At 36.8% G+C, this 22,256-nt stretch overlaps 2 protein-coding genes across 2 annotated transcripts in view; one reads left to right on the top strand and one right to left on the bottom strand.

The window, feature by feature from the left end:
• yme1l1b (YME1-like 1b) overlaps positions 1-13,288 on the top strand; it is a 29,997-nt gene extending 16,709 nt beyond the window's left edge. Inside the window, exons 11-18 of the mRNA XM_056471168.1 lie at positions 568-630; positions 1,564-1,676; positions 2,319-2,474; positions 4,855-5,006; positions 5,862-5,988; positions 8,871-8,944; positions 10,647-10,733; positions 11,370-13,288. Coding sequence (XP_056327143.1) covers positions 568-630; positions 1,564-1,676; positions 2,319-2,474; positions 4,855-5,006; positions 5,862-5,988; positions 8,871-8,944; positions 10,647-10,733; positions 11,370-11,513 — 916 coding nt within the window. The 3' untranslated portion in view covers positions 11,514-13,288. The remainder of the gene's footprint in view (positions 1-567; positions 631-1,563; positions 1,677-2,318; positions 2,475-4,854; positions 5,007-5,861; positions 5,989-8,870; positions 8,945-10,646; positions 10,734-11,369) is intronic.
• Positions 13,289-15,084: 1,796 nt separating this feature from the next.
• LOC130235218 (patched domain-containing protein 3) lies at positions 15,085-20,548 on the bottom strand. Its single transcript, XM_056465688.1, has 4 exons — positions 19,832-20,548; positions 18,617-18,738; positions 18,359-18,504; positions 15,085-16,692 (listed from the first exon to the last, which is right to left on the bottom strand). Exons 1-4 carry the CDS (start codon positions 20,546-20,548, stop codon positions 15,173-15,175), a joined length of 2,505 nt encoding a protein of 834 aa, XP_056321663.1. The 3' UTR covers positions 15,085-15,172.
• Between the last annotated feature and the right edge of the window lie 1,708 nt (positions 20,549-22,256).

Below are 22,256 nucleotides of genomic sequence, written 5' to 3'. Positions count from 1 at the left end.
GGATTTTACATTAGTTTATTTTTTTATTTCGTTTTGAGTTTTTGTTTTCAAATTCAGTTCGTTTTAATTGGGTTTAGAGGTAGATATAATCGTTTTTATTAGTTTAATAATTGTGTGTGTGTGTGAGAATGTATGAGGTCCTTAACTGACAGCCGTGTGTGTGGATCTTGTCGGAAAATATGGCAAATTCTTATGACAGTAATAATAATAATACATTTTATTTGTGATGCGCTTTTCTTAGACTCAAAGCTTAACAAGGTAAAGTACTAAAAATACAAGGCAAGCAAAAACAGCACAACAATATAAAGATGCAATAAAACAATAGGAACCATATGAACCATAAGATAGAATACAAAGTTTGATTGTGATAACTATTTGAATAATAGTTTGATTGCAGAGCTTACTTCAATAATGCCACTAATATATGCATACTCCACTTCTTCCTGTTTAGTTATGACTTTAGTCCTAAAAGGTTGAAAACCCCCTGGTCTGCTGACCCGTACCGCTTGGTGGCAACACAAGTGAAAGGATTGTGAGTTTTGCTAATTGTCTTTTTATCTTCTCCAGGTTCAAGCCAAATGAAGGCGTCATCATAATTGGAGCAACAAACTTCCCTGAAGCTTTGGATAAGTGTGTAGAGTTTTAATTTATTTCCAAACATCTAAAAACTAAAGGCAGCTTTTTTTAAGATATCGTTAACTAGTATTGTCAAAAGAGCCGCTACTTCGGGACACTGGAGCGTTTCAAAGTCACGTCGATCAGCTGGTTTGTCTATAAGTTGACATACGATCGAGCCGCTGATGAATCGCAGCTTTAAAACGCTCCAGTGTCCCTGTATCTGTGTTTACACTCAGTCAACAACAGTTGCTGTGTTTAGGAACGTGCTAAACAGCGCTCAGATGTTAGCGGGAAATGGACGTTTTTAAAATTTCAGTACTAATGAGTAGGGCCAGACTGAATCTGCGAACGTTTTTTGCTATTTCTGCAGAGAATTTTGGTAAAAATCTACGTATTTCTGCTTTATTATTTTGGGAGTATCATAACTAAAACCTTAATGTCCTTAAAAAATCCAGTTAGATTCACTTTATTTGGTAAACAAAGCAAGTCTCTCATATAATATCTCTACTAAAAGACAATATTACTGTACAAGCTGTATTGTACGTAAATCAGATGAATATTTTCACATTAGTCAATAATATTACTGTAAATATTTTAAAAACTGAATAAATAAAGATTTACACCCATTCACTCAAGTAATTAAATGTATTAATGATGGGCTAAAAATTTGCAGAAAACCGTGTGGGCCTACTGATTGGTATCGAATTCCAGTATCGTCAGTAACCTTAATGACGTTGTAATGGGGGAACAGTATTTCAATTGATTACTCGTTGCTGAAAAAAGTAATGCCGTTAGTAACGCAGTTTATAGCGCCATTATCCCCATCACTGGTGACAACCCTAGTGTTAACCAAAGAGATGATATAAGAGAGTTTGTAGATTTAAAGGTTCTTTTTCTACACCATTACTGATTGATCAGATATCTGAATGCTGTCTTCTTCCCCAGTGCTCTGATCCGGCCCGGCCGTTTCGATATGCAGGTCACTGTACCCAGACCAGATGTGAAGGGCCGCACAGAAATCCTCAAGTGGTACCTTAAAAAAATTAAAGTGGACTCCGGTGAGTGTCCTGTTAAATATTCAGTTATTACATTCAGTTGAAGTCAGAATGACGAGCCCTCCTGTGAATTTGTTTTTCTTATTAAATATTTCCCAAATAATGTTTAAAAGATTCGTGAATTTTTCAAAGTATTTCCTACAATATTTTTTTCTTCTGGAGAAAGTCTTATTTGTTTTATTTCGGCCAGAATAAAAGCAATTTTTTATTTTTTAAGAACCATTTTTAAGTGAATTTTACTAGCTTTCTTAAGCTATATTTGTTTTGGATTGCCTACCAAACAAACCATCGTTATACAATGACTTGCCTAATTACCCTAACATGTCTAGATAACCTGGTTAAGCCTTTAAATCACACTGTAAGCTGAATCCTAGTATCTTGAAAAATATCTAGTCGAATATTATTTACTGTCATCATGGCAAAGATAAAATAAATCAGTTATTAGAAATGAGTTATTAAAACTATTATGATCAGAAATGTGTTGATTTTTTTGAAATCTTCTTTAGATGAAAATTTGTACAGAAGGGCTAATAATGAAAAATATACAGAAGGGCTAATAATTCTGACTTCCACTGTGTTTATATACAAGGCTTTAACGTTTAATAAATGTAATAATGCAGTAAGGTAATTGTTGATGGGCTTTAGCTGTGGAGGCAGAGGTCATTGCTCGAGGAACGGTTGGCTTTTCTGGTGCCGAGCTGGAGAATCTGGTAAATCAGGCTGCGCTTAAGGCTGCTGTGGACGGTAAAGACATGGTGACCATGAAGGAGCTGGAGTTTGCTAAAGACAAAATACTGATGGGTAAGTGTGTCGACTTCAGTTTTTCCATGAAAAAGTGAACATGCTCATAACTTGGAGATTATTATTATTATTATTATTATTATTATTATTATTATTATATTTAAAGAAATTTAGTGTTGTTTTGTTTTAGTGTCGTAATGTTTTTTTTATTGGCCAGCCCTAACACTCAAAAACTTACACTCTGTGATGATGTTTGGCTGTTTTTTCACACTATTTAGTTAAGATGAGCTGTTTTTTGTTGCAACTTACTAGTTTTTACAGATTTAAATGGATTAAACAAAACAAATAAGTTAACTTAATTCCTTCATGTTGTCCCAACACAAATCGACTGTGTGGAACCCAGTCTTATTTACAGTGTAAATAAAGCAAAGACTATAGAATACACAAGACGTGCCACTCATATAGTTTGAATGGGGAAAAGTCAAGTCAATATTGTGAATGAAGCTCCTCCTACTAGTACAGGAGCCAATTATCAATCGCTATAGACTGACAATACTCCGGGGGAAAATCTCGAACCAGACGTGTGCTTTTACGACAGTTTTGTGCTCAACAAATGCACTGGAATCTCAGTGAATACTTGCTTTACAGACATAAGAAATATATCCAGATAAAGCTTGAAATCTGTACTTTTAAATGAACCAACTACACTTGAAAACAAAAGTTTTCTGGTTTTGTAATCTGTATGAAACGGAATACGAGGAACAATCCATCCTGTCAAACGCGCTTCACATGGCAGCAACTACTGAAACGCCCACAAACTTGTAAACAAAGAGTCGCTGTCATTTCTGAAGGAGATTCACCATCAAGACCAAGTTGTGAATTACCTCAGAAGAGCAGCGCGATTAGACGATCATTCTTCAGAGGATGATAATGTAAGTCGCTTTGGATAAAAGCGTCTGCTAAATGACTAAATGTAAATGTAAATAATGTGTAGAACGGCCATAAATGAGGTTGGTGTCGTGATCTCGTTTCTTTCGAGTGCTCATTAGCTCGGGAAACCTGAAAAAATGCTGCTTTTGTTTGATTCGAACGTTTAAAAATGAAATCCTGAGACGGCTGTTGTTTAATTGTATCGGTGATTACAAATATGTAATGTAATCGTAAGCTTGGCAAACAGTTTTTGGAGAATTTAACGTTTCCCCATTCAGACGGAATGCCCGAGCATACTGAAATGACTTGCCTTAAAGGGACTTTGCTTAAAGGCTTTTATCAAAATCTTTGAAATCTTACTCTGTCTCGCACTGTGGGATTTGTAATAATCCTAAAAGATTGTAGTAGACTGTAGCTATGTTTCCATCCTCCTAATTTTATGCGCATTTTGGATATGCAGTTGATGGAAACGCCAAGATGCACATGAGTTTTGGAAATGCGCATAACTGATTAGGATAAGCTTTTTATTTGAAGGAAAGATGCGCATAAGCTACGATGGAAACACTTTTACCGAACACATCTCAGTATGCGCATTAATAAAAGTGATATGAGTTTGTTATAAAAGATCATGTAATGATAAAAATGTGTGTGAATGGACAAACCAGCAGGCTGAGCACACTGTAAACCATCTGAAATGTTGTTTTGGTCATTCTAAAGCGCCTTAACCATCTCAGTAGTAGTGCTATTATATTATTAATGACCTCAAGAATTGTTAAGACCGCCTGCACTCCGCGTCTCATGCCTTCAAATGCCACCAGGCATTCATTGTATGTCGGTATTTGTCTTCTGAGGCGCAAGTCATTTATTAAATAAAGGAAAAGACTCGCGCAGCTTCTCCTACTGCAGCAAATTACGTTTTTATTGTTGATATTTGGCGGCAGTTAATCAGGAAGTGACGATTTTGTTCTCTTTGACTCGTTGGATGGAAACGCTGCTTCATTAGCACGTCTTTTATGCGATAATCCAGTTTTGTGCATAAGTTTTATTCGCATCTTTTGATGGAAACATAGCTAACGTCACACTGCACGAACATGACTTCCAGGTCACACTTTCTGTTTGTTCACACCTCCCTGCTATTGGCATTTTGACAATCCAATATGCTTTGTAACGAAATAAACAAAGTAATATTTTTGTTTTCGATTGTCTACAGAAAAAAACCCTGTTATACAATAACTTGCCTAATTACGCTAACCTGCCAAAGTAAACTAGTTAAAATGTCAATTTAAGCTGAATACTAGTATCTTAAAAAATATCTAGTCAAATATTATGTACTGTCATCATGGCAGAGACTAAAGAAACCAGTTAATAGCAATGAGCTATTAAAACTATTATGTTTATAAATGTGTTGAAAGCTTATTAAACAGAAAAACATACAGCACGGCTAATAATTCTGCTTTCAGCTGTATATTGTCATATGTTCATGTTCTCCATTGGCTTTCCCTCTCTGCAGGGCCAGAACGCAGGAGTGCCGAGATCGACAAGAGGAATAAAGAGATCACCGCGTACCACGAGTCCGGCCATGCTATTATTGCGTACTACACCAAAGACGCCATGCCCATTAATAAAGCCACTATTATGCCAAGAGGCCCAACTTTGGGTCATGTGAGTACCTTTTGTGTGTAGCTTTTAGATACACATCTAATCCGTTTGTTTAAAGGCAAGGCAAGTTTATTTATATAGCACATTTCATACACAGTGGCAGTTCAAAGTGCTTTACACAAACAGGAATAAAAGAAACAAGTATAAAAGAGATAAAAACAAATGGTAAAAAAACGTAACAGATAAAATGTGTTATAAAAGAATGAAAAAGAAGAGGAGACATATGCAAAAATCACTTTTATAAGGGGTTTAAAAGGGGTTTTAAGGGGTGAATATAACCAGCTTCTAATGATAAAGATGTATTCGTTTTATTTTTAATAATCAGACTTGATAAAAACAGAAACGCTATGATTGACATTCTCCCTTTGTACATGTCATCAGAGGGGGAAAGCCCCGCCCATTTGTGCCGATCTTTACTCTTTAGCATAGACAGCCCTGAGTGAGAAGCAGCTGTCTGCTATTACAGTTTTCACCTGCTGAAGATTGTCAGCGACTAAGAGGATTATAAATAAATACACACTTGAGTCTCCATATGCTGCCTTCTTCTTAGTCACTACTTTTGACATTTTCCATTCATAGTTAGTCCTGTTTTGAATCTGCCACTATGCTGACACACAGGTATTTGTAGCTCCGCCCTCTTTTAAAAAGAGCACAGTCTCATTTGAATTTAAAGCGACCAAAATGGCACAATTAGATTCAAAGCTTAAAAGGGTCAGTTTCAAAGAGTTATAAAGCATTATTTGTGTGGTATTATGAGCTGAAACTTCACACAAACACACTAGGGACACCAGATACTTATTTTAGTTTAATAGGTCCTCTTTAAATAAAGTATCTCAATTCAATCTAAATTCTTCACAGGTGTCCATGCTTCCCGAGAATGACCGCTGGAGTGAAACCCGTGCTCAGCTTCTGGCTCAGATGGATGTCAGTATGGGTGGTCGAGTGGCTGAGGAGCTCATTTTTGGCAATGAAAATATCACCACAGGTATGTTGCGGAACCGTTAGCTCTGCTGTCTAAGGCTATTATGGTGCGTTAACATCAGACATGGATGAAGCGTCAATGCAAAGATGCGAATGGACATCCTGCGGAGCGAGAGCGTTGTGCATGTTTGACGTGCCAATTGCTCGAGTTAGAAAATCTGAACTTTAGCGAACATTTGCGCCACATTAACCAATCAGGAGCTTACTCTCGTAGGGGTGTGATTACGACGTAGCGCCTGTCCCGAGGGAAAAATCCACCTGTGACACCAGACAACAGCTCATCAAACTGCGCTCGGCTCAGTCAGAAGCACCGCTGAAAGTTTTCATTATCCAGGTCCAGTTTCTGAAGGAGTTGATGAACTCGCAGAGCAGGGTGCACCTCTGAAAGGATCTAGTGGACTCAGTCATCAATCTATGCTGTTTTTGAGCCTTCCTAAAGCACATAAAGCACAGCTACTCTCTCAATAAAATCCATGTTAGCTGTTTAGCAGCGAAGCTAGAGTCACCGGGCAGACAGAAGTCCTGTCCATGACACGAATCCATTCTATTGTGAAGCGAATTTGACGCACGAATGAAGCGAATTAAGTAAACTTAATGTTCATGAATCTATTTATGCAGGAATATCGTGATTTATTCACACGTGCTGCCTCTGGCATGAACACCGCATTAGAGTTTTGCGTTTTTAATTTCGATACTATTTTTCAATTTGCTGCACATTCAGTTACTTTTAGTTCTTGTGAACACATTTCTATTTTGTTTATGTCAGGGGTGTCCAAACTCTGTCCTGCATATTTTAGTTGCAACCCCAATTAAACACACCCGAAACAGCTAATCAAGCTCTTTCTAGGCATACTAGAAACTTCCAGGGAAGTGTGTTGAAGGAAATTGGAGGTAAACTATGCAGGACACCAGCCCTCCAGGACTTAGTTCGGACACCCCTGGTTTATATATATATATATATATATATATATATATATATATATATATATATATATATATATATATATATATATATATTCTAGTTCATTAGAGTTAACATAACACGTCCAATGTCGAGCAGAGCAAAGATTAGTGTTTGCACTTACATCTTAACATCTTGTGCAAACCTTTTAAGCCCTGCTCACACTGAGAGATTTCAGCCACGATTTTGTCATCTGAGAAAAATTTGGGAAATCCTAAAAGATTCCTGAAATCCTAGGCTAAAATCGCTGATCTTTTATCATTGGTATGGCATGTTCACAATGCTCATTGCGATCAGTTTTTTCCTCCGATGAAGTTCTGGCAGTGTCAGATTTCACACTTTCTTGCAGTGTGATAATAGCTGCTATGAAGAACCAATAGGAGCGCGGAATCTAACGACGCAATCCAAGTGATAGTTCAAATGACCGCGGGGGAATGTCAAAACAGTTTTTTTCTTCCTGGTTTTATCATTGAGACACGCTGTGTGCAAAATTGCCGCTACAGATTGTTTACGTTTACTGTGAGGAATCATTTCTGAACGTGGGATAGTGAAAGTGTCACAACGTCAAACTTGGGGGTGTTTTCTTTCATCTTCATATTCATTCAGTCAGACTTTGACAGCTGATCTTACAGTGTGACATGGGAGCCTTGTTCATGCAGTCTGACATGCTACAATCATTCAGGATTATAAAAAAATTCACAGTGTGAGCCGGCATTTAGTAATCAAAATTATAATAATAGTTTGAACAAACACTGAATCCAAAACCATTTAAATGCATCAAAAAAAAGTACGAAATATGAAGAATTCAGGAAAACTTCTTCAAATTAAAGACCAAACTGTGGTTAAACATGCCTAGTTCACATTTTTGGCAAATAAAAAAAACAAAAACTTTTTTTTTTAAATGTAGAAAAGATGTTTTCATAAATAAACACAAACTTTTGTCTGTGTAAAAATGTTCAATAAAAAGCTGCAGATCAGATACATATTTTATTTTTTAATAACTATTATTCTATTTCACTTAGTTTTTCAGTGACTGTTGTTAGTTTTGTTTAGTTTTTAGTTTCAGCCGGCAGCTAACTCTCACATGGTCGCCCACTGAAGCTAAGCAGGGCTGCGCCTTCTCAGTACCTAGATGGGAGACCACAACGGAAAGCTAGGTTGCTGTTGGAAGTGGTGTTAGTGAGGCCAGCAGAGGGCGCTCAACCTGCAGTCTGTGTGGCTCCTACCGCCCCAGTATAGTGATGGGGACTCTATACTGCTCAGTGAGCGTGCGTCTTTCGGATGAGACGTTTAACCGAGGTCCTGGCACTCTGTGGTCATTAAATCCCAGGATGTCCTTCGAAAAAGCCTAGGGGCTTAACCCCGGCATCCTGGCCAAATCTGCTCACTGGCGTCTGTCAATCATGGCCTCCTAACCCTCCCCAAATCATAATTGGCTTCATCGTTCTGCCTCCTCTCCACCAATCAGCTGGTGTGTGGTGTGCGGACTGGTGCAATATGGCTGCCATCGTGTCATCCAGGTGGATGCTGCACACTGATGGTGGATGAGGATATTTCCCACAGAAATGTGTAAAGCACTATGTAAATGTAAGGAATTATTATTATTTAGTTTTTTATTTATTGCGATTTTTATTTTATTTATTCCAGTTGACAAAAAATGCTTTTGACCAACAGTTTAGTCTTCATTTTCATTCACAAATAATCTTGCTTCTGTCCTCGTCTAATTCAGTGTGTTTTATTTTCATTTTATATATTTAATCACATGTTAACCCAGCTGTATGTGTATAAAATGTTTATTGTAATGTACATTGATATTATGCAAATGTGTAAAAAACACCACATGAAAATATTTAAGTTCAAATAAGGCTTATTTCTGTTTGTTTCATATGTGAAATGTTTTATTTATTTATTTATTTTTTGCATAGGAGCATCAAGTGACTTTGACAGCGCTACAAAAATAGCTAAAATGATGGTGACCAGATTTGGCATGAGTGAAAAGGTTTGTCTTTTTTCTGAATGTGAGTTTTCCATTTATGCTGTTTATTTAGAAAATGATGCTGACAGTCAGTTTGACTCTCCATCAAGGGTATTGTGACCTATATGAGCAGTTTTACAGACAACTCCACGATCCAAAAGAAGTATACTGGAGTATCGAATTGTATACTGTAACATCTGATCTGATCTACAAGGTTTCTGAAGACTTTTTAAGACCTTTTTAAGACCATTATGAATGAAATTTCAGACTTGCACAAGGCTAAACGCCTTTTTGGCCCAGTTAAAACACTACAAATCCATTAAAAACAGATGCTATTGTAAGGAAGATAATTAATCCATATTGGTAAACTTTAATTGAGATGTAATGTTAGTGTTTGAATGGGTATCAGCCTGATTGGGTAGCTTTACATGAACATAGGAAAATAAAGACCTGTTTAAAATGTTTTAACACCTACAACACCATGTTTCAGGGAATTTAAGACCTTTTAAGGCCTAAAGTTTTGTTTTTGAAATTTAGGACAGTTTAAGACCCTGCGGATACCCTACAGCACAATCAGATTGACCACTCTTTTATTTTATTGTGTACAAAGTAGGCATAATCTTGATGATTCTAAGGAACTCAAAATGTGGTGATCCCTCTTTGACATACCTCATAACTAAAAGTATTGCTTGTGTGTAAGAGGGAAGAAATATAAGCAGGAAAATAAGTGTTTTATTATTATTACTAAATTATGAAATGTGCTTTTATATAAAAGTAAATGTAATAAAACAAATATACGTATTTAAAACGTATTTACGTATTTATGTTTCTATGTAGATTTAAAAAGTTAATCTCGTGTTTTCTCCTAGTCTTCAAAAAGCCAAATGAAATGGCAAATGTGTTTAATTTTATACTATAATAATAATGTTGTAATATTTTTATACATGCAAACATTTTTTTTATATATGAAAATGTTTTAAATTTGTAATTCTTGAATTTCTGCTTGTAAATTGTTAAATTTTATACTTGTAAATGTTCCACAGATCAATTATATATATATATATATATATATATATATATATATATATATATATATATATATATTAGCAGTGTAACGGATAATGGTTCGTCCATGATTCGTACGGGTCACGGCACACAGTTCGGAACACACGTGACCTGCGGATTGATACATTTCTTTTTACTTGTAGATTAATCCTATATTTGTAACAATCGCAGCTTAAAGTGACATTTAAAGGCTTAACTAGGTTAATTAGGTTAACTAGGCAGGTTAGAGTAATTAGGCAAGTTATTGTATACTAATGCTTTGTTCTGTAGACTATCGAAAAAAAAAATCTTAAAGGGGCTAATAATTTTGATCTTAAAATGTTTTTTTTTTTTTTATTTAACTGCTTTACTCTAGCCGAAATAAAACGAACAAGACTTTCTCCAGAAGAAAAAATATTATCAGACATACTGGGAAAGTTTCCTTGCTCTGTTAAACATCATTTGGGAAATATTTTTAAAAAATGTTTAATGCGGGCTAATTTCTGATTTCAACTGTAAAATATATATAATATACCCAAACACACACACAATATCTGTATACATATTTGTATTTATGTTTTTAAGTAATATGTTAACCTTTTTGAGGAATTTTGGAAAAGGTTTTTCAGTGCTATATAATAACATAACACAATGCCATTGCCATTGTTTGCTTTCGTAATAGTTGGGTGTGATGACATACAGCGACCTCACCAAGCAGAGCCCAGAAACTCAGGCAGCCATTGAACATGAAGTCCGGATACTTTTGAGGGTAAACTAGTATTTTTCTATTAAAATCAGAATGTACGATCTTTATTTTGCTAGACTGCTTTGTCGTTCTTAAGGTGAATAATGAATCTGTAAAGTTAATCCGCTAAAAACAGTTTGTTTTGGTAATATTCAATCAAAATCTGACCATTTGCTTTCACGATTGGAGTATCAGTCCTTCTGTTGACATCAACTCGAGTGCTTCTATAGCAGGGGTGTCCAAACTCGGTCCTGGAGGGCCGGTGTCCTGCAGATTTTAGCTCCAACTTGCCTCAACACACCTGCACGGATGTTTCTAGAAAGCCTAGTAAGTGCTTGATTAGCTAGCCCAGGTGTGTCTGATTGGGGTTGGAACTAAACTTTGCAGGACACCGGCCCTCCAGGACCGAGCTTGGACATGCCTGTTCTATAGCAACTGCATATTAATATCCTCTCTAACCGTTAGTTTGCTATGAGTGAATGATGTGCAAATAGAAAGCAACACCCCCTACTTGATATTCTGTTTCAGTTTGAAGCACATCAAAATACTGAAATAAAAGTCCCAGCAACTTCCTTTTCACACAGAATTTACCAAAAGCACTTTTTAAACTGACGACCAATTTATTATTCTAGTTTCTGACTTGCTTATTTGTTTACATAGGATTCCTACGAGCGTGCTAAAGCTCTCCTGAAGTCCCGTGCTAAAGAGCACAGAAACCTGGCGGAGGCTTTACTGCGCTACGAGACATTGGATGCCAAAGAGATTCAGCTGGTCTTGGAGGGAAAGGCTTTAAACAGCAGATGAAGACGCAGCCGAGCCCTAAAACACATGAATGTACATATGCAACCGAGAGCTTGGTAGGCCTACACTCCCCATTGGTAACGTTTATTTTCTGAGCCAGATCTCTGAAATGAGTTTTAGTCTTGATAAGGAAGGCATCACAAACTCCTTACGTAAGAATTTGACTCGTTTATTACATATTTCAATGTTATTTTTCTTCTGTACCATTGCGTTGACTATATAGGTGCTGCCTTATTTGTAGTGGTGCAGAAGCTGATGTTGAAAATAAATCCGTAAGCTGTCAAGTTCACTATAAAGTCGCCGCTTGAGCCAAACTATGTTTGACCTATGAGAAATGTAACGCATTTCTCACTAAGAGGGACTGTGGAATGTTTTCGAAGCACTTTGTTAGTGAAACGTTTAGGTTTATTTGTGTGTTACGTGATATAATATTATATTATCTGCTCCTGAACAATGTTGCTTTAGTTGGAGAAAGTAAACGCATCAAAAAATCTGGATTTAAAACAAAAGAAACGTTAACAGAAATACTGTACATATATAGATACTACTTCCCAGCAAGCGTTTTTTGTTTTTAATAGATGTCTACTCGATGTCTAAACATAGTCGTCTTGGCTAAAACAAGGCTAAATTTGGGCTGTCAGTGAAAATCTAATAGACGTGTAAGAATAGGCCAAAACTAGACTAGCCATCAAATGAATGAATGAATGACTTCACATATCAAGTCTGTCTAAATTGTCTACTTGACGACTTGTCTAGTTTTGGACTATTCTTAAGACATCTATTAGATTTTTAATGACAGCCCAAGTTTAGCGTTGTTTTAACCAAGCTGTCTACATTTAGATGTCTATTAGACGTCTATCAAACACAAAATTGTTTGTTGTGTTGGGTCAAGTTCCCAGTGATTGGTTTATTTCTGAAACTTCTTTAAAGGGGTAGTTCACTCAAAAATGGAAAATTCTGTTATTAATTATTCACCCTAGTGTCGTTCCAAACCACTGAGACCTTCGTTCATCTTCAGAACACAAGTTAAGATATTTTAGATGAAATCCTGGAGCTCTCATTCTCCATAGACAACAAGTATCCCAAGATGACATTTGAAGAAAAGTACCCAAAAGTCAAAACATTCCATGCGCCACCACTTCGTGTGTCTAGAACACTGTAAAAACAACTTGGTTCACCAATATTTTTGTTTCCTTTCTGAATTTTGAACATCTCTGGACCGTTATGGAGGGTGAGAGAGCTCCAGGATTTCATCTAAAATCCATCTTAATTTGTATTCTGAAAATGAAGGTCTCTGGGTGTTTTGAATGATATGAGAGTAATTAATAAAAATTTTCAGTTTTTGGACCATCACAGGACTATTTTAATTAGATCTGGATCGTCACATGTTCTGTACATCAGTTTGATTATATACACCAATCAAAAGACAAAAGGGAGCCGTAATTCATTCATTTCTCAGTGATTACGTTGGGTTCACTCAGCTTTATTCTACGTTATTTATTCATGTACAGTAGCTTTACATCTCTACGTTTACCTTGCCTCATTGTTATGTTTGCCTTTTACCCAAGCTCGTTTTAGTTGTGTATATACCGTATATATTTATAATCAATAAAATCGAAAACGAGGATGTTGTATATAAGTGTATAGATTGATTTTAGTCTTGAGCTCGGCCTGGGTTGTAATTGAAGATGACTTCTTTTTTTGTTTGTTTGATGCTGTTGCACATTTATTAATGAATGGGAGCTGAACTGAATAAAAGAAACATCCCTACGCAAAAACTTGTTGATTGGTGTTCTGTAGCGACCCCTGCATCACAATAATTTTGAGAATACCTTTAGTTCAAAAATCTGGGTTTAAAAAAAACGAAGCTTTACAAGATATACATGTAGATACTTCTTCCCAGCAAGCGTTTTTTGTTTTTAAAAGATGTCTTATAGACGTCTAAACATAATCATCTTGGCTAAAACAAGGCTAAATTTGGGCTGTCAGTGAAAATCTAAAAGATGTCTAAGAATAGCCTGCTATATTGATGCTGTCGCACGTTTATTAATGAATGGGAGCTGAACTTAATAAAAGAAACATCCCTTGGCAAAAACTTGTTATTTGGTGTTCTGTAGCGACCCCTGCATCACAATATTATTAGCATTTTATACAACCGAAGAATATTCTGTACAATATGAGTGGTGCAGAAGCTGGCAATCATGTTATAGGATATTTCTAAGTAGTGTTTGTCCCACACTATTCTTTCATGTTGTTTCAACTCAAATGGATTGTTACCATAACAAATGTACGTAAATTTAACATAAAACAATTAAGTTGTCCCCCAAAAAATCTAAAGATTTGTGTTTCAGCTCATTTTAAATAAGTAGTTTGAACAAGAAACAAAATGATTGTGTGTTCCTTGTATTTCTTATGTTGTCGGGACCAAATATAGCAGTACCTCACAAATACCACAATACCACACCAAAATAGCATATATATATTTTGACCTTGTGGGGACTTTTTTTTTTTTTGGTCCCCATGAGGGAAATGGCTCAAATCACAGAAAATGAAGTGTTTTGAAAATGCGGATTGTTTGCTGTGAGGGTTTGGTTAAAGGTTGGGGTAGAGGGAGAGAACATACAGTTCCCATTAAGATTGGTGTGTGTGTGCGTGAGAGAAAGAGAATATATGGCTGCTAAGGTGTGCTATGTGGTTGTTTTATGTCCAAAATGAAAAGAGATTGCAAATTTAGCCTAATGTAATGTGTGTAGTAATATAGAGCAATTATCTTGTATGGTCATGCACCCAAAGCACTTCACAATCATAAGGGGGGGTCTCCACACCACCACCAGTGTGCAGCATCCACTTGGATTTTGCGACCGCAGCCACAGAACAACGGCGCCAGTGCGCTCACCACACACCAGCTATCGGTGGAGTGGAGAGATGGTGATAGAGCCAATTCGATGGATGGGGATGATTGGGAGCCCATGATGGTTGAGGGAATTTGGCCAGGAAACCTGGGTTTCACCCATATTCTTTATGAGAATTTTTAATAACCGCAGAGAGTCAGGACCTCAGTTTTAAAAGCCCAAGTTTAGCCTTGTTTTAGCCAAGCTGTCTACGTTTAGATGTCTATTAGACGTGTATTAAACACAAAATTGTTTGCTGGGTTGGGTCAAGTTCCCAGTGATTGGTTTATTTCTGCAACTTCTTTGAAGTGGTAGTTCATCAAAAAATTAAAAATTCTGTTATTAATTATTCACGTTAGTGTTGTTCCAAACCAATGAGACCTTCATTCATCTTCAGAACACAACAAGGGTCCTGAGATTATTTACCCAAAGAAAAGTACCCAAAAATTGTCAAAACATTCCATGCAATGCCACTTTCTTGTGCCTATTTTTGGCCCCTTTTCTGAATTTTCTCTGGACTGTGCCTCTCTATGAAAGATGAGAGAGTGCCAGGATTTCATCTAAAATCCGTCTTAATTTATATTCTGAAAACGAACGAAGATCTCAGGGTGTTTTTAATGAAATAAGAGAGTAATTAATAACAAATTTCATTTTTGGACCATCACAGGACTATTTTAATCCAGTCTGGATCATCACATGTTCTACACATCAGTTTGATTATATACACCAATCATAGGACAAAAGGAAGCAAAAAAACCTTCATAGTCAAATTCAGTGCTTCAGTAGCTTGTGGCAAAATCCACAGAAAGTCAGAAACACTGGGATAAAAGCAATACCATGAAGCAGCCCGAAAGTAACGACTAGAAGCACAATGGTGAAGAGTGTCCTAAATATGTAGCTGCTGGAAGCTGAAAGCACCACCACCCCCACAACCGTAGACAGCGCCCCCTGTAGTATAGGGTAACCTAGGTGTGCCAGTGCCTCCACAACCCTCTCATTGACATCAGTCTTAGTACTGGATACAAACGTGTAGGAGATATGGGCAGAAAAATCCACCGAGAAGCCAATGCTAATGACCAGATTAATCATGGAGATGGAATCCAGGCTTATGTTTAGGAGAGCCATGAATCCGGTGACTCCCAAAATGACCGAAGCGATGGCAAAAGCCACCCAGAGAGCACAAAGAGGATGAGGAATCAGCATAAGAGCGATGAAGAGCATGACTGCGGTTGATACTGCGATCGTCTGAAGAGTGACCTGTCCAATTACTGTGTATTGATCATGGTAGATGAACGAAGGATGGTAGACCAGCAATGGGTATGGGCATATCTCTGCTGTCTCCCTTAAAGAGTTCAGTACAGTCTTCTCTGTTGCATTCTGTACAATCGTCTGGAGGAACAGGCGAGATGCTGTTATGTTATCATCGGTTATGTTAACATCCTGTTTGAGCATTGGGTTGGGCTCTAGAAACTCATGGAGATGTGTTTTAAATGTAGCTTCTGAGCTGATGTTTCTACCAACACCATACCTTTCGAAGGCATGAAGCCAAGATGTTGACGAGTTGACAAAATCGAGCTCCAGAAATCGTTCGATGCAAGTCTCGAGTTGATTGCGTTCGCTCTCCTCCCAATATGGAAACGTCCCATTGATGGCTAGCATCACATTGGGACCGTAATAACGAAAGTAAGCGTTTTCGGCATCGTAATACTGGATGATGTAGGAATCGTCAAGCGCTAGGTTCTTGAGATCAATGCCCTCCTTCAGTTGGAGGCAGCCGTAAATGCTAACACCAATGTATATGAAGTAGATCAACACTACGAATGCTTTACACCAGGATGTTGTCAGAAACGGGCCATAGCACTTCCTAAAGAACAACGTCATTGGATGTTCCTCTTCGGTTCCTGTGTTACGGTTGTATGACCCTCCAACACAACAGAGATTGTACGCTTTAGACCTTCCAGATGGCGCCTCCTCTGGTACCTTCATGCAAGTTAACCAGTGTTTGTTGGCACTTTCCCGTCTGCCATTCAGAGCCAAACAGGCGCCGAAGAAAGTGATGTTATAGAAGTAGCAGAACAGGACGGCTGTGCCCGCGTAGAGGCAGAAAGACTGAACGGAGCCGAATGGGTTGCTGAAGCTCAGGTAGAAGGCCAGGACATCGGTCAGGGTGGTGATTGTGATTGAAATGGCAGCTTCTCTGTAGGTGTCGGCCATGCGATTTGGCACCGAGTCTTGAATGTTGGTCCGCTGCCAGCTGGAGATCATGATGAACATGTCGTCGATACCAATTCCTAAAAATGAAGATCTGTTAGACGTGTGGAATATGACATGCTACATTTGCACTGTTAAAAATGCTGGGTTGTACGAACCCAATGTTGGATCAAATGGACAAATGTTGGTTTTTAAAAAAAGAGAGGAGTGATGGTTGTTGATTGGGCCCCCTAATAGTAACTTTTGGCTCCCTAAAACGGCGTGGGCCCCTAGAATCATCCTAACTTCCTAGTGGCGCCCATGGGTTGTGTTAACCAAATGTTGTCAAACATGGACAAATCCAACTGTTGGGTTAAACAATAAATATTTCATTTGAATTGAAAAAAACTAACCTAACAGTTGGGTTTGTCTGACAAAACAAATTTTAAGAGAAGGCTGGGTTGATTTAACCAAATGTTGGGTCAAATAAAGACAAATCTAACATTGGTCAGATATGACCAAATCCAGCTGTTGGGTTGAACGCAAAAATATTTAAATTTAATTGAAAAAAAAAAAACGAACATAACAGTTGGGTTTGTCGGACAAAAAAAAAAAGAGACTTGGTTGGCCTAACCAAACTTTGGGTTAAATATTGACAATTTTAACTTTTGGGTCAAACTAAAAAAAATGTTTTATTTAATTGAATAAACTAACCCAACAGTTGGGTTTGCCAGACTAAACAGATTCTAAAAAGGCTGGGTTGTATAAACCAAATGTTGGGTGAAATATGGACAAATCTAACATTGTGTCAAATGTGGACAAACTCAACCGTTTGGGTTACACAAAAAAATCTAAAGTCAATTGAAAAATAACAACAATTTGGTTTGTCTGTCAAAGCACATTCTTAAAGGCTGGGTTGTTTTAACTAAACATTGGGGCAAATATGGACAAATCCAACTTTTTGGTTAAACAAAAATTTATAAATTGAGTTGAAAAAACTAGCACAACAATTTGGTTTGCCAGACAAAACGCATTCTAAAAAACTGGGTTGTATTAACCATATGTTGGTTGAAATATGGACAAATCTAACATTGGGTCAAATATGGAAAAATCCAACTGTTGGGTTAAACAAAAAAGATTTAAATTTAATGGGAAAAAACGAACCCAACAGTTGGGTTTGTCTGACAAAAAAAATTCTAAAAGAAAATTCTGGGTTGTATTAACCAAACATTGGGTCAAATATGTAAAAATCCATCTGTTGGGTTAAACAAAAAATATTTCAATTGAATTGAAAAAAAACTAACACAACAGCTGGGTTTGTCTGACAAAACAAATAAAAAAGGCTGGGTTGTATTAACCTTGTGAGCTGAGATTTCTTTTCTTTCTGATTTATTTTAACAAATTTTGTCAGCAAGCTTCTAGTAATGTCTGCAATATATATAAAAATATGCTTTCAAAATGTTTAATCTAAATGTAATAATTAATCCATCCTTTGGTTTGTCCATATTTGACCCAGCATTGGGTTAATACAGCCCATCATTTTTAGAGTCTTTAAGTTAAAGATTACTAAATGACTGTTTTTTATGTTTAATTATCATTTTTATGACCCTAACAACCATTTAAAGAATTAGCAGTTTGGAGAATGGATGGATTGACTAGAATTTCGTCCTACAATGTTTGTTGCCTCTTGCCTTATGGCTTTTGTGCGTAATCAGTGCAAAAATGCAAATATGTCGTGCCAAACTGGTTAAAAAAACTGAATCTTACCAAGAATGAGGAATGGAGAAGATGCGGCTGTAATAACAAATGGCACGTTCAAGAGTAACAGCAACCCGAAGCTGGACAGCACTGCTTGTGCAGTGGAAAAAACTCCAAGAGAAGCAAGCCATGCCTTATTCCTCACATTGTCAAACCTATGGAGAGAAATTAACCAATGTGATACTTTTCAATCAATTTCCACAATCTTTGAAATGTGTTATTGTGTGTGTAAACAGATCTTTTTATTCATAGAAAAATGACACAAACCTCAGGCAAGACATTATTGAAAATGAGATGGCAAGAAAATATGTAATAGCGAAAAGTTGAGTGACAGATCGGGTGCTCTTCTCAAACTCCTGCTGTCTTGACATGGAGGTGAAATAAGATACCTGACAAAAACACATCATTAACTTTCATTGACTAGTATTTGTTCAAAAATTATTATTGAGTTTTACACACCAAAATATTTAGCAACATTTGTTGTCTTCAAATAATGAGATCTGATAATGTCACATTTGACAATTTGGTTTGTGTTGTTTGAAAAGTTACATATACACCCACTGGCCACTTTATTAGGTACAACTGCTTGTCAACGCAAATTTCTAATGAGCCAATCACATGGCAGCAACTCCATGCATTTAGGCATGTAGACATGGTCAAGACGATCTGCAGCAGTTCCAACCGAGCATCAGAATAGGGAAGAAATGTGATTTAAATGACTTTGAATGTGGCATGATTGTTGGTGCCAGACGGGCGTATTTCAGAAACTGCTGATCTACTGGGATTTTCACGCACAACCATCACTAGGGAAAAGGGGGTCCAGCCCAGTACTAGTAAGGTGGACCTAATAGAGTGGCCAGTGGATGTAGGTTAATTAAGGACAAAAATGTCAATGCAAAAAAAGAGAAATAGTCAAATAATTTTAATATACACTGTAAAAGGAATAATGATTAAAAAGGATAGCTGTGGTTGTCCGATTTTTAACATAAAAATACAGTAGAACCTCGAATCAAATTTTATTTTTACGGTAAACTACTGTATTTCATTAATTTATGTTGATACACTAATGTTTTAAAATACCTACATCTGCACATTGTTTCTTTGTTATACAGACAAAAACAACCAAAAATGCTAATCAGTTTTATCAACATTTGATGTGACATAAAACTAATAACTGCTGAGAGAAAAATAATAAGAACCATTATATTGACAAAAATGTCTATTTGCAGTTAGTAAATATATCAAAACTTAATTTTTATTTATAGTGCAATCAGCTTAATTTGGACAACTTTAAAGGCAGTTTTCTATGTATTTCAGTTTTTAAAAACCCTTTAATTACAGATTTTATCTCGGTCAAATAGTGTCCTGTCCCAAAAAACAATACATCAATGTAAATTTTATTTATTCACCTATACAGCCGATCAAGTCTCACTTTCTAAAAATGTACACTTGTGTCCAAATGTTTAGCTGTCATACACTTACTTCTGTATTTGATGTGGTTACATTAGAGAGCACGTCCACCAATTTCTGAAGCCAGGCATCTGTCATTGTGTTGTTTTCTTGTAGATAATAGAAAAGTCTCATTGCTTTGGCATTTTGGACAAATCCATCCTGATTCACTTCCACTTCACTGATGACATTTCCCAAGTGGACACAGTTGAATTCAGACCGGCAGTATTTTGGATACGTTATGTTGACGAAACTAAAATTACTGGCGTTGTAACCGAAAATATCGAGAATTACGTTAGAGTTACACGTTCCGTTAACATTTGCGCAAATATCCGAAAACGCAAACGTATTTGTGTCAAAAATTACGTTGAATCTTTTAATTTCTTCATCAACACGGATGATTTCGTCGAGTGCTGTAACACTGAGTATGTTTGACTGTGAGGAAAATATCAAAGACGCAAAAACCCCGTCGGTGTTGAGTCGGATAACTGAAAACTGAGAGTCGCTCTGAGGGAAAGTTTCCTGAAAGAAACGCTTCTCCATTTTCGCGCGCCCTTTTTTCGGAGTAAACTGCTCCACTATGTCGTCGGATTTCAGCTCGTTCAAAAAGTAAAATCCTCCTCCGAGACCTGAGGACATCACAAGAGGTAAAACGACAAACCACCACGGGTGAAGACCGACGAATTTACCGAGACTTTCAAAACAGCGCCTGATGGGCTTTTCAATGCAGTCTGTGGTGCAGGACCTCATGTTGTAAAGTTGACCGTTCACTTCAATATGCTCGTTATTCTGTTTCTCCAAGTAGTAGTAGTAGGTATTATGAGTTTATTTGCATATACCCTCTCCCTTTGGGGAGGAGCTTGCATAATAAATACCTAAATGGGTGAAAGATAAGATATTTTGTTATACGCTTCAGATTAATTTCGGTTACACTTTAGTTTAAGTAACAATTCACACCATTTACTACTGGATTATTACCTGCCCTTTATTAATTAATTTATTAACTGTTTATTAGCACTTGTAAAGTAGCCTTATTTCATTCATTCATTCATTCATTCATTCATTTTCCTTTGTCCCTTTATTCATAAGGGGTCGCCACAGCTGAATCAACCGCCAATTTATACACTCGCATTCACACACATACACTACAGCCAATTTCTTTCATCCAAGTCCCCTATAGCGCATGTGTTTGGACTGTGGGGGAAACTGGAGCACCCGGAGGAAACCCACATGAACACGAAGAGAACATGCAAACTCCACACAGAAATGCCAGCTGACCCAGCCGGGACTTGAACCAGCGACCTTCTTACTGTAAGGAAACACTGCAAAAAATAAAACTGTAAAATTTACGGTTAAAAAACGGCAGCTGTGGTTGTCAGTACTTTACCGTTAAAAATACGGTACAAACCGTAAAAGTAATTTCTCATTTTTACAGTAAACTACCGTATTTCATTAATTTATTGATGGAATATGTCTGTATTTTGATTTACCAACATCTTCACATCTTTTGTTACACAGTTAGACACGTTAGCTCAGCTATATGCAGGTGGTGATGAGTAAGTTACATAATGAACCAAAGCTCATCACAGCACAGTGTGATTCACACAGCTACTGAACACCAGTATGGTAACACGCATAACATTAAAGTCATTAAATAAACATTGTTTATTAACATTAGATGTAACATAAATCTCTAATGTACAGAACTTACGGGGAAACAATTAAAAAGATCCATAATAATGTCAACAAAAAGCAAATAAGGTGATGTGCCATGTGGGGGAGGTCAATTTACGGTTATTCACCGTATTAAAGAAACATATTAACCAGCTTACAGATTTTTACTGTAGCATTTTTAAAGGGTTTTTTTTACTGTTGAAATCACAGCCATTATTTACAGTGTAACCACTGAGCCACCATACCGCTTATAAATTCATATTACCAAAGGTAATTCTAATATCATTAATACCATAAGAGAAAATGGGGAATGTTTTGTGGGCGATTTTTGCTGCATTTGTCAAACCAAGCCTTACGTTTTTCCAAGAATGCTTCATTCTTATTCAATAACCTGTTGTGGTGTTTTCTCTAGTTGTGAAAAGTTGTGAACTTTAAGGTTCGCTCCATCTTTCTTCTCTCCCCTCCTTGTTGTGACTGTAAAACCCAAACTTTGTATTATAAAGCTGTAAACTGAGCTGATGCCATTTATTTTGAACTGACTTTTTCTCCAGCTTCTTGGTTGAGTTAAGGAGTAAGGGAAGTATTTGTAAGTTATTTTCTGCATTTCTTTTGGTTCTAATAGGTAAGTTATCTTCGGGGTAAAGTTAGTTAATTTTTGTTTATCATTTTGGCCTATTTTTGTTTGCGCACCTATTCTTTGTTTTCAGTAAATGCAAACTTTTTCTCACAATAAAAGAACCTTAAGGTCATTAAAATAATAACCTGCTAACTGTTAATTAATTAA

The sequence above is a fragment of the Danio aesculapii genome, chromosome 2, assembly GCF_903798145.1.
Source record: "Danio aesculapii chromosome 2, fDanAes4.1, whole genome shotgun sequence".
NCBI lineage: Eukaryota > Metazoa > Chordata > Actinopteri > Cypriniformes > Danionidae > Danio > Danio aesculapii.
Note: the sequence above shows the minus strand (reverse complement) of the source record. Positions and strands in the feature narration are given on the sequence as shown.